Genomic DNA, 15,956 nt, shown 5'->3' on the forward strand with positions numbered 1-15,956 from the left:
TTGCCTCTGGGGGGACTGACGGGTCAGGTCACATTCCCGTCAGTGTGAGCCTTGATGATGGTGTTACCCAGAGACACTGGATTGTAGCCCAGCCCAACCCGTTCCTTCAGCTCTTCAACAGGCTGTAAATCAGCAGATGGAGCCTCCAGCCTGCTCCTCTCTGTCCAGACAGCAGCTGAGAGGCTGTAGAACTACAGAAAGAGACAAATGTACTAGAAAAACATCCTGACCACCATCCTTTGCATGATTGGACTCATATACACATATTTACATGTATTATACAGTACATGCATGCGTGTTGAGGTGTTCCTGGCCGAGGGGTTAAATGGTGGTTGTGGTGGTAAAAGCCCTGTCTGGCTCCAGAAACGCAGAAGAACTATTAATCATGCGGTGCTGGCCCATTACGATGGAACAGTAACTCACACTCACTATACGGGTCACTGCTGGCTTGTACCGGATATATAATACTGGAGGCCATGAGGGAAAATATTCCTACAGACAGCAGGGACAGAGAGTTCACATCAGATCTGTAGATGGGACCAAGTCCATGACTAAAGCTGTTAATAGTTTTTAGTGAGTTAATTGTTTGGATGATTAGGTTTGCAGTTCAGAACTCTATATAGAAACAATGACTGACTTTCAGCTTTACTTTAAGGCTGTTTGCTGTCACATCAACAGTGTAGTAACTGGAGCTCTTCCTATACACACATGTAGTCTGCTTATTTAAAGTAGAGTGAGCTTAAATAAATATTTGATATTCCGAATCCTTTGCGGTCCATGATGGCCTGAAGTGTGTGAGCCACAGCATCAGCTGCTACTGAGGGGGGGGAGGGGGGGGGGGGGGGGGGGGGGGTCTGGTCCTCAGCAGTAAAACACATCATCAGCTGAGGTCCGGTGTCTGTCACACTTCGCTGCAGTCCAGGACGTTCTACTCTTTAGCCTTAAAAACTCCTCGGTTGCCTCATACAGACGTGGACAAAATTGTTGGTACCCTTCCGTTAAAGAAAGAAAAACCCACAATGGTCACTGAAATAACTTGAAACTGACAAAAGTAATAATAAATAAAAATGTACTGAAAATTAACTAATGAAAATCAGACATTGCTTTTGAATTGTGGTTCAACAGAATCATTTTAAAAAACAAACTAATGAAACTGGCCTGGACAAAAATGATGGTTTGTTGCACAACCTTTCGAGGCAATCACTTCAATCGAGTGATTTCTGTAACTCTCAATGAGACTTCTGCACCTGTCGACAGGTATTTTGGCCCACTCCTCGTGATCAAACTGCTCCAGCTGTCTCAGGTTTGAAGGGTGCCTTCTCCAGACTGCATGTTTCAGCTCCTTCCACAGATGTTCAATAGGATTTAGATCAGGGCTCATAGAAGGCCACTTCAGAATAGTCCAATGTTTTGTTCTTAGCCATTCTTGGGTGTTTTTAGCTGTGTTTTGGGTCATTATCCTGTTGGAGGACCCATGACCTGCGACTGAGACCAAGCTTTCTGACACTGGGCAGCACATTTCGCTCCAGAATGCCTTGATAGTCTTGAGATTTCATTGCACCCTGCACAGATTCAAGACACCCTGTGCCAGATGCAGCAAAGCAGTCCCATAACATAACCGAGCCTCCTCCATGTTTCACATTAGGTACAGTGTTCTTTTCTTTGGATGCTTCATTTTTGCGACTGTGAACATAGAGCTGATGTGACTTGCCAAAAAGCTCCAGTTTTGTCTCATCTGTCCAAAGGACATTCTCCCAGAAGCTTTGTGGCTTGTCAATATGCATTTTGGAAAATTCCAGTCTCGCTTTTTTATGATTTGGTGTCCTCCTTGGTCGTCTTCCATTAAGTCCACTTTGGCTCAAACAGTGACGGATGGTGCGATCTGACACTGATGTACCTTGACCTTGGAGTTCACCTCTAATCTCTTTGGAAGTTGTTCTGGGCTCTTTGGTTACCATTCGTATTATCCGTCTCTTCAATTTGTCATCAATTTTCCTCCTGCGGCCACGTCCAGGTAGGTTGGCTACAGTCCCGTGGACCGTAAAACTTCTGAATAATATGTGCAACTGTAGTCACAGGAACATCAAGCTGCTTGGAGATGGTCTTATAGCCTTTACCTTTAACATGAAGGTCTATAATGTTCTTTCTAATCTCCTGAGACAACTCTCTCCTTAGCTTTCTGTGGTCCATGTTCAGTGTGGTACACACCATGATACCAAACAGCACAGTGACTACTTTTCACCCTTTAAATAGGCAGACTGACTGATTACAAGTTTGAAGACACCTGTGATGCTAATTACAGGACACACCTTAGTTTAATATGTCCCTATGGTCAAATTATTTTACATCTTTTCTAGGGGTACCATCATTTTTGTCCAGGCCAGTTTCATTAGTTTGTTTTTTAAAATGATTCTGTTGAACCAAAATTCAAAAGCAATGTCTGATTTTCATTAGTTAATTTTCAGTACATTTTTATTTATTATTACTTTTGTCAGTTTCAAGTTATTTCAGTGACCATTGTGGGTTATTCTTTCTTTAACGGAAGGGTACCAACAATTTTGTCCGCGTCTGTATGTTCAGTGTCAGTGCCCTAACTAAATAGTCAACAGCATAGAAGTGGTGTACATCATCTGAAAGCTGGAACCTGTAGATTCATCTGAGTTGCAGCTCAGCACTGTGGGTCAAGTTGTTCTGGTTATTAATCAGATATAAAAATAATGAATGAATTAAAATAAATTGAAATAGTGTATAAGGGTATAGAACATTATGATAGAAGTATATGATGACCATCCCCATGCTCTATTATGTCTCAGAAGTTGTTGCAGCAGTTTTTGAGTTGATACCATTTGTTCCACAGATTTGGTGCTAAATTTAACAATTTTTTTACCACTGGAGAATTGATCAATTTGCTCAATAATCCCTCCAATACCACATTAAGACACCAAGACCTTGAGGAACACCATAGAAAAAGCCCCTTATTGTCAATCTAATAGGGAAAGCCATCCATCCTCTGAATGCTCTAGGTCTCTAGTTTGATCCATCCATCCTCTGAATGCTCTAGGTCTCTAGTCTGATCCATCCATCCTCTGAATGCTCTAGGTCTCTAGTTTGTGGCTGTAAAGTTTCATGAGACTGTGATTATCCTAGAGGTCACCACAGGTCATTTTATACAGTGAGGTCAATGAAATGTCTCTTATGGGGACTAACATCATCAAACATGAGTACAGTTGGGCTCATTGGATCCACCAGAGTCTCAGCTTTACAGTGAGACCCAATTTATGGAATTCAAGACTGTTTAGGGACCCCAGTATTCAGAAATATTCAGATATACCATTTTAGAATAGGAGACAACAACACATTTATACTGCATGTGATTATCATAACATATTACAGATCGTACTATAGCGAAGGCATGAGCCGCCCTGTTCTGCCTCTGATTGGCTTAACCTGATATTCTTACCCTAACCCTAACCAATCTCACTCCTTATGCCTAAATCTAACATATCCAACCAACATAGGCATGAGTACTAGTCAATCAGAGGCAGAGTAGGGCGGGTAATGCTTTTGCTATAGCAGGATTCATAATTTAGCACTGAAACAGTTCTTTATATCTGAAATAAAGAGACACCCTGCTGTTCTGATGTTTAGGAGGCAGAAATATAAACTGCTTTGCTTTGTGGTTCTTTCTTTTAGTTCCTGTTGGGTGTTGGTCGAATCATCTCCTGCGCCGCCAGTCAATGCTGATACACATCATGTTTGACCGTGAAGACTTGTGACGGGAGAACGTCGAAACCTGTGTGAGCCTCTCTGACCCACTGTTAGCAATCACTTCTAAAGTAAAGTACATCTGTGCTCAACCGTGCTTTCAGGAACTGTATAATCAATACATCTGGAGCTTTAAGGGCACCAAACAGTGGAGCTAACACTTTAAGAGTGTCTGGCAATTCCAGTTAATATAACCGTATCACAGTTTATTTAAAAGATGGTAAATAGTAATGGTAAATGCTACACATGTCCACTTTGGCTAAAAATGTTCCGTCTTGGAGCAGTCTAATTGCTGATGGCCAGTATTCACGGTGCAGAACTGAATCAGATGCACCTAAAGAGAAACTCTGTCCAACTGCATGTTGTCATTCTCATTTTTCTTCTAGCTTCTCAGTCTGCTTCCATTAAAACACAGCCCAAGAGCATCATGGGAGGCGTGGCGGTTGACGTGGGTGCAGAGGGGGTGAAAGCTCCAGATGGCGGTTGGGGCTGGGTGGTGCTGGCCGGCTGCTTTGTCATCACAGGTTTCTCCTACGCTTTCCCTAAAGCGGTCAGTGTCTTCTTCAAAGAGCTGATCAGGGAGTTTGGGGTTGGATACAGTGACACTGCCTGGATCTCCTCCATACTGCTGGCCATGCTCTACGGCACAGGTAGGCTGCTGCTGGCTGCTACAGCACATACAGCCAGCGCCGGCGTTAGGGGCGGGCCTTGGGGGTCCAGGCCCGTCCAAAAAGGTCACTGTGCCCCCTCAGCTGAATTCTCTCCTGATAAAAAAACTAAACTGGAATAACAGCTAGTCTATAAGTAAAATGAAGTCATACAGTTTGGTAATGGAAGGACTTAACACTGTAATGCAAAATAAAGCACAAAACAGATAGTTTTGCATTTCGGAAACAACTAGGACATGTACTTGGGCTTGATTACATTGTTGTCTATTGGAGTGTCCTAACTGGCCGCGAGCAACACGGCGCTGCACAGCTCGGCGCGACGTCTTATCTGAACTTGTGTCGGACACCCTGTTCCTATTTTTTCCTGTCACTCACATTGAGAGGAACGGCTGATTAGTTTAGATAAAATGAGCCAGGAAAACCGGGTCAGTTGTCCTGTATGTAACTGAAGATATTAACTTGATTATTGACACTTTTAGCACAAACATTGACGCTCACAGTTATATGCATAGCGTTCACTAGTGAAACTTTATTACGAGCTACCTGTCAAAAAATATAACAGCCACCTCACTAATGGTTCAAATAAAACACGAACACACAGCACAAAGAGACAACTATGGAAACTCTGTGAAATATGAGCTGTCACTACAATCCAGTGTCGCTCCATTTGTCATGTGTTTTTTTTTTTTAAATCTAGCTCAACAGAAAAAAACTGAGAGAAAGTAGGCCTACAAATCTGATGCATTGAAGGACCAAGAGAGTAAAAAGCATCCTGTGCTCCTCTTACATCTTACTTCTTCTACTGTTTGGATTATTTTGTTCAGTATTGTGGAATAAAACAACGAACTAATGTTACGTTATACAGCAGGCTGAGCAGGGATAACAACTGGTGAGCGAAACATCCACATTTAATATCTTTATTAACTTAAATTGTAATTATGAAGAAATCAGTCAGACTGCTAGATTAATGTGTTGTTTAACTCCCTGTTTACTGGATCTCGGCACCTGTCTGTGAGCGCATTTTGAACCTGGCACGAGCAAGACGCACGGCGTGCCTGAGGAGTTATCTGTAGCCTACAGTACCTCCTCAATTCACTACAGAAACCATAATAAGGTGGCAGCTGGCTGGAGAAGATCACTAGATAACAACCTACCTGCTGTTGGCTATATCGTATGTTATTATCAGTAAATATCACAATATAAAACGTGTGTTTTCTAATAAAAAAGTAGGCTACAAACGTAGGAAGATAACAAGTACTACTAACCCATCTATGAAGTGGTTCCGTCTCCAGCTGCGGTCTGATCTGGAGCTCACAGCTGATATGTACGTGGTTTGTTTACATGACATAACAGAAGTGCATTTTAAACGTATTCAGTGTGGACAGAGAGCGTCCGATGCGTGATGTGGCACGATAGTCGGACGCTCTCATCCAGTTAGGACACGGTGTTAGTTTATAACCTCATTTTGTGGACATAACAGCATGTGTATGCGTGCGTGCGAGCCTGTGCGCACAAGTGACAGTATGTATACACCTCTCTGTCAGTTTATTACTTTCATGAAACATGATAATGTTAAATATACACTTAATAAAGGCTATATGAGGTGAAAAAAGATGCCCCCTGTCAAAGCTGATTGCCCGTCCGCCCCTAATACTCTGGCGCCAAATCTGCATACAGCACAATGCACACACCACAAACAGGAACTATGGAATGCAGCCCTGCAGCTAGAACAGTTCAGTCAGTAGAGAGCAGCTCTCTACCAGGTGTGTCTGCAGCGACCACTGCTGTAATGTCTGAATGCAAACCACAACTGCCCCCCCGTCGAGACCACAACCGTTTCAGATGTGTTTTTTCACGTCTCACGCAACAGATATGTTCTCATTTGAATCTCTGCAGCTGTCTGCAGCGGCTCTGTGCAGCTCTACTGTTCACTGTGTAACGCTTCATGTTGACTGTTTAACACCTCCTCTGTGTCCCGCTGTGTGTTTAGATCTGGTAGGGTCGTGTCTAGATGGTGACCCGCAAATTACCAAATCTAGCAAAAACTTGCAAAGACTTTTGTGAGACTCCCGAATGCCTGATGACCTATCATAACCTTAACTATTCCAGCTCAATGCCTAACCTTATTCAAGGTCAATGTCTGACCTTAACTATTCAATGTCAATGCCTAACCTTAACTATTCAAGGTCAATGTCTAACCTTAACTTTTCAAGGTCAATGCCTGACCTTAAAGGGACTGTTTGTAACTTCTTACACGTATAAATCAGCCGGGTCGGTGTCCCATGCGTGCTCGCATATGCGCTCATGAGTCGTGTGTCTACGCTGTTCAGACAAGACTCCAACACAAACTACACGGAAGCACCAAAACCACAAAGTTGTATCTAGTGAAGCCCGTCTTGCAAAACAGTGTTGGCCGCAGTTGGAGGACGCAGGGGAGACCAGGGCCAGAGTCTCTGCTGTACTCTGCTCCTCTGCCTGCTTGCCTTCACTCAGCTCGCTCCACCTCACGTGCATGTGCGCACACTCCACACTGCAGAAGAGTTAGTTTAGCTCTGAGAATATCTAGTGAATGTTCAGTGGACGTTTGTGCAGAAATAAATGCTGCAGCTCCTCCAGACCAACAGAGGTTTCCCGCGTCTTGTGAAGTGACGGGGCTCCGCAGAGAGAAACGTTATCGTCTCCGACCAAAACTCTGGTGTCTCCCCTGTTCCCTCCGGCCGCGGTCGGGAGGCTGAGGCAGGAAAAGCCAACATTAGGATCAGCATTGATTCATGGAGAGACCTTCGTCTGATCAGCTAACATTACTGCCAAGCAGCTGAAATATAGAGTGATATTGTGCTTTTAGCTGACGTGTGTCGCCTCACTGTTTCGACGGATGCTCGCTCACATTCAAGTAGCCCGTGCACACGGGCGAGCGCGAGCAACAGGACGCTGACTTTTGTTGACTTAACGGCCACAGGTGTCGCTGTTAACAAGCAATTCTAATTCTTACAAACAGTCCCTTTAACTATTCAAGGTCAATGTCTAACCTTAACTATTCAAGGTCAATGCCTTACCTTAACTATTCAAGGTCAATGTCTAACCTTAACTATTCAAGGTCAATGCCTAACCTTAACTATTCAAGGTCAATGTCTAACCTTAACTATTCAAGGTCAATGCCTAACCTTAACTATTCAATGTCAATGCCTAACCTTAACTATTCAAGGTGAATGTCTAACCTTTAAGTATTCGATGTCAATGCCTAACCTTAACTATTCAAGGTCAATGCCTAACCTTAACTATTCAAGGGCAATGCCTAACCTTAACTAGTCAAGGTCAATGCCTAACCTTAACTATTCAAGGTCAATGCCTAACCTTATTCAAGGTCAATATCTAACCTTAACCATCTCTTGAGAGTTTCCCAACTCACGAGTTACGTTCTACCCTCTGTTCGCTGTTAGCTGTGTTAGCTGTATTAGCTCCATTAGCTGTTAGCTCCGTTAGCCAAACACATCGCAGGACTCTGCTGCCCACTGACTGCTAGCTCTGCTCCAACCAACATGAGAAGATGCGCTCCGTTGTGGTCAGAGGTTCACTTTGTCATTTGCTAAGCAATAGTTATACATACTTAAATACATTCATATTTACATACATACATTTATATATGTAATTGTCTTTCCTAGTCAGTCAATAAAATATGTTTTCAAAAGGTGTGAATCACCACAACCACCAGAGGTCCTTGAGCATACAGTTATAAATGAGCACAGAAAACATTAGGCTGATGGGTCCAACGTAATGGGAGATTAGCTGTGGACAGACAGACAGACAAACATACACACGACTGAAAACATGATCTCCTGGCGTAATGATAAACACTCCCTTTGTAAACCTTATTTCCAATTTTTGTTTAGACTGAGTTTGAACATCTTACAATATTATGAAATCCAACACAACACTACCACAATCTATAGTCCATTGCTTAGTTCATGGTCTGGTCTTCATGGTCTCACTATACTTCTGAGGACTCTCCACTGACTATTTTAATTCACTTTCAACTATTTTAACAAGCATGATGACTACTTAAACAGCAAATCAAAATACAGACAAAGCTAATACTCAATAATAATATCAAAGGAATAGTTAAAAATTTTTGGTAATACTACATATTTACCATACAGACCTGACAGTGGCATAGATCTTTTCATCTAACTCTCGGCAAGTAAATAGTCGGTAGCTCTGAAAAAGTGGAAATATCTTGGAAGTTAAATGTAAGTTTTGTCCTTGCATGGACTGTCCTCTGACTTGCACATTGAGTTCCCTCTTATTCTCACCGTATTCTCAAGGAAATTTCAACATAACAGTCTGAATTCTTTTGGGAAATATGCGTGTTTACCCAGAGTCAGATGAAAAGATCAATATCAACTTCCCCAGCAGTCTTATTTACCTGCTGTATCTCTCAACTAATAGAAGTTATCTTTTTATCCAGGTCCTCTGTGCAGTGTGCTGGTGAACCGCTTTGGCTGTCGTCCAGTGATGATGGTAGGCGGCCTCTTCGCCTCTCTGGGAATGATCCTGGCCTCTTTCTCCACCAGCATCATCCACATCTACCTCTCTACCGGGGTCATTACAGGTCTGACTGTCTGCTGAAAGTTTGGACTGTAACATCTGACTTCTAACACACCTACACCTACCTCGGCCTCACATCAGTCCTTACATGCTGACATTAGCATATAGTGTTTTAGTATGTGAGAAATCTATTTTTTTAAAGCCTCTCAGGAGAATTTGAGGGTGTAGTGACCCTTTCAAAATAAAATATCAACGCATATCACACGGGTGTATATAAACCCATTAGAGGCAGACCGACCTCTTGAACTTACAAATCAATACATTCTCATTCCCAACGCATCCGCCGCTTGGTCAGTGTCCCTCGGCATCGGAGACCGACACATGGGGTACTCCTCTAACGTTACTTTTAGACGAAATAGGGACGGCGTGTCAATATACATTCGTTACATGCATAGTGTCCTTTCAAAATAAACTTCTGTTTTCACAGGAAGTTAGGTTTAGGCAACACAACCACTCAGGTAGGGTTAGGAAATAGTCGTGGTTGACATTAACTTCACTGACTAGAGACTCACGGGACTGATGATACCGAAGATACCGACGAGTCACGTTATTAACAACTGACATGACAAAATAAATCAACGTTACTTAGTTACACACCGAACAGCGGTCTCCTGATTGAAAGTCTTGTGTTTGTTTGTCCCACACACCCTGAGCTGACTCTGATGCTATTAATACTACGTCACTTGCTCTGACCGTCAGAAACGCCATGGGTGGATTTACTTTAATTGAAAACCCGGTTCTAAAGGGGTTAAAGGGTGCCTCTGTGCGGTTCTGATGCCAAGGGGCGCTGCTCAATCTGCGGTATTTGATGAGCTGGGAGTGAGACCGGGTTGTACGATTCCCTGTTTGTACCAAAACAATAAATCTGGTGGGGATAGATGGTTAAATTTTTTGAATAAAGAAAGTCAAAGAATATAAGAAGCTGTCTTTCCTTTGCTGCAGGTTTGGGGTTAGCCCTTAACTTCCAACCATCTCTCATTATGCTCAACCGCTACTTCAGTGAGAAGCGTCCTCTGGCCAATGGGCTATCAGCAGCAGGAAGCCCTGTGGCCCTGTGCTGCCTGTCGCCACTGGGCCAGGTCCTCCAGTACCAGTACGGGTGGAGGGGGGGCTTCCTCATCTTGGGTGGCATTCTACTCAACTGTTGTGTGTGCGGGGCTCTAATGAAGCCTCTGGTTGCCCCCAAGACGCTCAAGTCTAAGGACCCGGAACAGGACAACGAAGAAGGACCAGAGAAGAAGAATAAGCCCAAAGCCAAACTGCTAGACTTCTCTGTGTTCAGAGACTGTGGCTTTCTCATCTACACGGTGGCGGCGTCCATCATGGTGCTGGGGCTGTTTGTGCCTCCAGTGTTTGTCGTGAGCTATGCTAAGGAGCTGGGGAATGAGGACACCAAATCGGCTCTGCTGCTCACTATCCTGGGCTTCATTGACATGTTTGCACGCCCTACATGTGGTGTGATTGCCGGACTGAAATGGGTGCGGCCTCGTTGCGTCTACCTCTTCAGCTTTGCAATGATCTTCAATGGAACCACTGACCTGGTCGGATCACAGGTAGGTGAATGATTTCTCCTTATGAACTGGAACAACGTGTCCGCATACAGCGGTTCCTATATCTTACAAAAAGTTATTCCTCATTTTTCTTGTGTTTTTATATGAATGTCCAGCAACATGTGTCAATTTACGCTCGTTACATGCGTACAGTCTTTTCAAAATAAACTTCCGTCTTCACAGGAAACAACTTGGCTAAGGTTAGGCAACAAGATGACTTTGTTAGGTTTAGGAAAAGATCAGGGTTTGGGTTAAAATAACTGTTGCTTTAGTACAGAAGTTACGTTGCAAATAGGTCAACGTTGTCTTCTGGTTTCACGCGGGACACCAACACCGGTCTCCTGGCAAAAGTCTGGTGTTTGTTGACCCACCCTTGCACCCCGACCTCCTCCCTACACGGCGCTTGTCGCATATATACTTCCTGCTTCACGATTACGTGGATTCCATACAAATTAACTTTGTGGGATATACGAATTACAGTGTATTACTTTTCGTAGGAATAGCTATGAAGAGTGTACAAGAACAGCCTTTTGCTCTTCCTTCACAATGCATTTCATATTTGTTCCCAGGCCAACGACTATACATCGCTGGTGGTCTTCTGCATCTTCTTCGGCATCTCCTACGGCATGGTGGGTGCTCTGCAGTTTGAGGTTCTCATGGCAATAGTTGGTACCGAGAAGTTCCCCAGTGCCATTGGCCTGGTCCTGCTCATGGAGGCCATTGCTGTGCTGGTGGGGCCACCTGGTGCAGGTCAGTCAGCACAAAGACTAAAGTACCTCATTGATTTTAAAGGTTTTTGCTGACAGTAGTAATGCTATTGAGCCTTTCTTGTTGCGGCTCCAGGTAGTACCGGAGAAATGATTTGTTGTTACATCTAGAGGAATTAATTAACACTTACCCGTATGGCTATTCCATCTACTAACAGGCCACAATATATACTCAGTGCCATCCATTGCCAACACCAAAGAAATGGTTTGGGCCTACCTGAAACCTGGTGAGCTCCCAAGGTGTCACCTCCCTCGACTGGGTGGTGGGAGCCGGTCTCCAACTGTGCACTTATACTGCTCACAGCTCGCCGTTGGCTTCAGTTCATAAGATAAGATATTCCTTTATTAGTCCCGCAGTGGGGAAATTTGTAATGTACAGCAGCAAAGAGGATAGAGCAAAAAACAAGAAGCATCAGCTAACACAGTAAAAAAAGAGCTAAACAAAGTGAAACAAAATATGAACCATTTAGATAGAAGAAAGTATAAAAATAGGAGCAGTATATACAGTTTTGACAAAAAACATACTATTAAAAAAATTTGGAAAAATTATATTGCACAGTGAGAATGAAATTAAATTCCACCTGAAATTATTGCACAGTATGAAGTACACCTGAGTAGTATTGATATTGCACATAATATAATGTCATAATACAGTATAGTGCAGTTCTTGTCAGTTTTTGGTGTGTAAGTGGTCTACTAGGAGCAGTGCTGGTTGTGGTCTACTAGGAGCAGTGCTGGTTGTGGAGTCTGACAGCTGCAGGAAGGAAGGACCTGCGATAGCGCTCCTTCACACACTTTTTGTGGAGCAGCCTGTCGCTGAAGGAGCTCTCCAGTGCTGAGATGGTGTCCTGCATGGGGTGGGAGTCGTTCCCCATGATGGATGACAGCTTAGCCATCATCCTCCTCTCTCCCACCACCTCCACTGTGTCGAGGAGGCATCCCAGGACAGAGCTGGCCTTCCTAATCACTCTGTCAAGTCTCTTCCTGTCCGCAGCCGAGATGCTGCTGCCCCAGCAGACCACTCCATAAAAAATGGCTGATGCCACCACAGTGTCATAGAAGGTCTTCAGGAGTGCCCCCTGCACTCTAAAAGACCTCAGTCTCCTGAGCAGTTAGAGTCTGCTCTGGCCTTTCCTGCAAAGTGCAGGTTAGGTTAGGTTAACATCTAAATGCAGACAGAAACTAAACCAAAATACTTCAGAGATGAGGGGTTATCATTTATTGTCAGTCACGGTCCGGTCTTGACAAAATGAGATTCTCAGCCGTGGAAATGTCTCTGATCGACACCCTAGTACATTCAGTTACACACAGATGAAGAGGCATGTTCCAGGACACCACATTTTTCATTTCAGTCAAAGGCAGTTACATTTCCTGTAGCTAGGTTAAACCATAGACTGTATAAAAGTGGACGTAGTCACCGTGACATCACCCATGGGTTTATTGACTACCGTTTTTAAGCCTTGAGTTTGGCATTTACTGTACTGTACTGTTATCAGCTAGCTAGCTAGCTAGTTTAGTTAGCAAGGTGCTTCTGTTATTCATGTTAACTATTAGTTTGGATGTTAATTTTAGCTAGCGAAAAACAGAAACAAAATGTGCCTACTGGAAACAGCCGACTCCTTAGAGTGTCTTTTAGTGCAACTGAATGCTCAAAATTGACGTGGTAGCGATGCCGTGGTAGCGACTCCATGGTAGCGACTCAATGGTAGCAACGCTGTGGGACACCGTGGTAGCGATGCTGTGGTAGTGATGCTGTGGTAGCGATGCAGCGGTAGCGATGTTGTGGGACAGCTAGGTAGCGATGCTGTGGTAGTGATGCTGTGGTAGTGATGCTGTGGTAGCGATGCAGCGGTAGCGATGCCATGTTAGCGATGCCATGGTAGTGATGTTGTGGGACAGCTAGGTAGCGATGCTGTGGTAGTGATGCAGCGGTAGCGATGCAGCAGTAGCGATGCCATGGTAGCGATGTTGTGGGACAGCTAGGTAGCGATGCTGTGGTAGTGATGCAGCGGTAGCGATGCAGCAGTAGCGATGCCATGGTAGCGATGTTGTGGGACAGCTAGGTAGCGATGCTGTGGTAGCAATGCTGCGGTAGCGATGCAGCGGTAGCGATGCCATGGTAGCTATGTTGTGGGACAGCTAGGTAGCGATGCTGTGGTAGCGATGCAGCGGTAGCGATGCCATGGTAGCGATGTTGTGGGACAGCTAGGTAGCGATGCTGTGGTAGCGATGCCATGGTAGCGATGCCATGGTAGCGATGTTGTGGGACAGCTAGGTAGCGATGCTGTGGTAGCAATGCTGCGGTAGCGATGCAGCGGTAGCGATGTTGTGGGACAGCTAGGTAGCGATGCTGTGGTAGCGATGCTGCTGTAGCGATGCTGCGGTAGCGATGCAGCGGTAGCGATGCCATGGTAGCGATGTTGTGGGACAGCTAGGTAGCGATGCTGTGGTAGCAATGCTGTGGGACACCGTGGTAGCGACTCCATGGTAATGATGCTGTGGGACACCGTGGTAGTGATGCTGTGGTAGCGATGCTGTGGGACACCGTGGTAGCGATGCCGTGGTAGCGATGCTGTGGGACACCGTGGTAGCGATGCCGTGGTAGCGACTCCATGGTAGCAACTCAATGGTAGCAACGCTGTGGGACACCGTGGTAGCGATGCTGTGGTAGCGATGCAGCGGTAGCGATGCCATAGTAGCGATGCCATGGTAGCGATGTTGTGGGACAGCTAGGTAGCGCTGCTGTGGTAGCGATGCTGTGGTAGCGATGCTGTGGTAGCGATGCAGCGGTAGCGATGCCATGGTAGCGATGTTGTGGGACAGCTAGGTAGCGATGCTGTGGGACACCGTGGTAGCGACTCCATGGTAATGATGCTGTGGGACACCGTGGTAGTGATGCTGTGGTAGCGATGCTGTGGGACACCGTGGTAGCGATGCCGTGGTAGCGACTCCATGGTAGCGACTCAATGGTAGCAACGCTGTGGGACACCGTGGTAGCGATGCTGTGGTAGCGATGCAGCAGTAGCGATGCCATGGTAGCGATGCCATGGTAGCGACTCAATGGTAGCAACGCTGTGGGACACCATGGTAGCGATGCTGTGGTAGCGATGCAGCAGTAGCGATGCCATGGTAGCGACGTTGTGGGACAGCTAGGTAGCGATGCTGTGGTAGCAATGCTGCGGTAGCGATGCAGCGGTAGCGATGCCATGGTAATGATGCTGTGGGACACCGTGGTAGTGATGCTGTGGTAGCGATGCTGTGGGACACCGTGGTAGCGATGGCGTGGTAGCGACTCCATGGTAGCGACTCAATGGTAGCAACGCTGTGGGACACCGTGGTAGCGATGCTGTGGTAGCGATGCAGCAGTAGCGATGCCATGGTAGCGATGCCATAGTAGCGACGTTGTGGGACAGCTAGGTAGCGATGCTGTGGTAGTAATACTGTGGTAGCGATGCAGCGGTAGCAATGCCATGGTAGCGATGCTATGGTAGCGATGTTGTGGGACAGCTAGGTAGCGATGCTGTGGTAGCAATGCTGCGGTAGCGATGCAGCGGTAGCGATGCCATGGTAATGATGCTGTGGGACACCGTGGTAGTGACTCCATGGTAGCGACTCAATGGTAGCAACGCTGTGGGACACCGTGGTAGTGATGCTGTGGTAGCGATGCTGTGGTAGCGATGCAGCGGTAGCGATGCCATGGTAGTAATGCTGTGGTAGCGATGCAGCGGTAGCGATGCCATGGTAGCGATGCCATGGTAGCGATGCCATGGTAGCGATGTTGTGGGACAGCTAGGTAGCGATGCTGTGGTAGCAATGCTGCGGTAGCGATGCAGCGGTAGCGATGCCATGGTAGCGATGTTGTGGGACAGCTGGGTAGCGATGATGTGGTAGCGATGTTGCGGTAGCGATGCTGCGGTAGCGATGCAGCGGTAGCGATGCCATGGTAGCGATGTTGTGGGACAGCTAGGTAGCGATGATGTGGTAGCGATGTTGCGGTAGCGATACTGCGGTAGCGATGCAGCGGTAGCGATGCCATGGTAGCGATGTTGTGGGACAGCTAGGTAGCGATGCTGTGGTAGCAATGCTGTGGGAAACCGTGGTAGCGACTCCATGGTAATGATGCTGTGGGACACCGTGGTAGCGATGCCGTGGTATCAATGCTGTGGTAGTGATGCTGTGGGACACCGTGGTAGTGATGCTGTGGGACACCGTAGTAGCGATGCCATGGTAGCGAAGCTGTGGGACACCGTGGTAGCGACTCCATGGTAGCGATGCTGTGGGACACCGTGGTAGCGATGCTGTGGTAGCGATGCTGTGGGACACCGTGGTAGCGATGCCGTGGTAGCGATGCTGTGGGACACCGTGTTAGCGATGCCGTGGTAGCGATGCTGTGTGACACCGTGGTAGCAATGCCATGGTAGCGACCTGTCACTCAAAGTTGCCATGCCCTTAATTATGCATAACTATAAGCCTTAATATAATATAAAGGGTGAGTTTTATAAAAATTCACCCCCCGTACAGTTGTCATGGTCGGGGAAATTAGCTATAGAGACCAAAACCGTTCTTTGTACCAGGCTGTAAGTAAGGGATAATGTACAGCG

General features: G+C 45.9%; 1 protein-coding gene across 3 annotated transcripts in view; it reads left to right on the forward strand.

Moving 5' to 3' along the window:
* slc16a3a (solute carrier family 16 member 3a) overlaps positions 1-15,956 on the forward strand; it is an 82,743-nt gene that overhangs the window by 2,161 nt on the left and 64,626 nt on the right. For 2 of the 3 annotated variants that reach the window (XR_012596487.1, XM_074654991.1), the window contains exons 2-6: positions 3,694-3,797; positions 4,152-4,415; positions 8,899-9,042; positions 9,981-10,591; positions 11,158-11,338. Coding sequence is in view for 2 of the 3 variants with exons in the window: in XM_074654991.1 (XP_074511092.1) it covers positions 4,193-4,415; positions 8,899-9,042; positions 9,981-10,591; positions 11,158-11,338 (1,159 nt within the window). In the remaining variant the exon portion in view is untranslated. Of the gene's footprint in view, positions 1-3,693; positions 3,837-4,151; positions 4,416-8,898; positions 9,043-9,980; positions 10,592-11,157; positions 11,339-15,956 lie in introns of all 3 variants that reach the window. The other variant, XM_074654992.1, reaches the window with a different exon arrangement.

This window comes from Sebastes fasciatus, chromosome 13 (assembly GCF_043250625.1).
Source record: "Sebastes fasciatus isolate fSebFas1 chromosome 13, fSebFas1.pri, whole genome shotgun sequence".
In the NCBI taxonomy this organism is placed as follows: Eukaryota; Metazoa; Chordata; class Actinopteri; order Perciformes; family Sebastidae; genus Sebastes; species Sebastes fasciatus.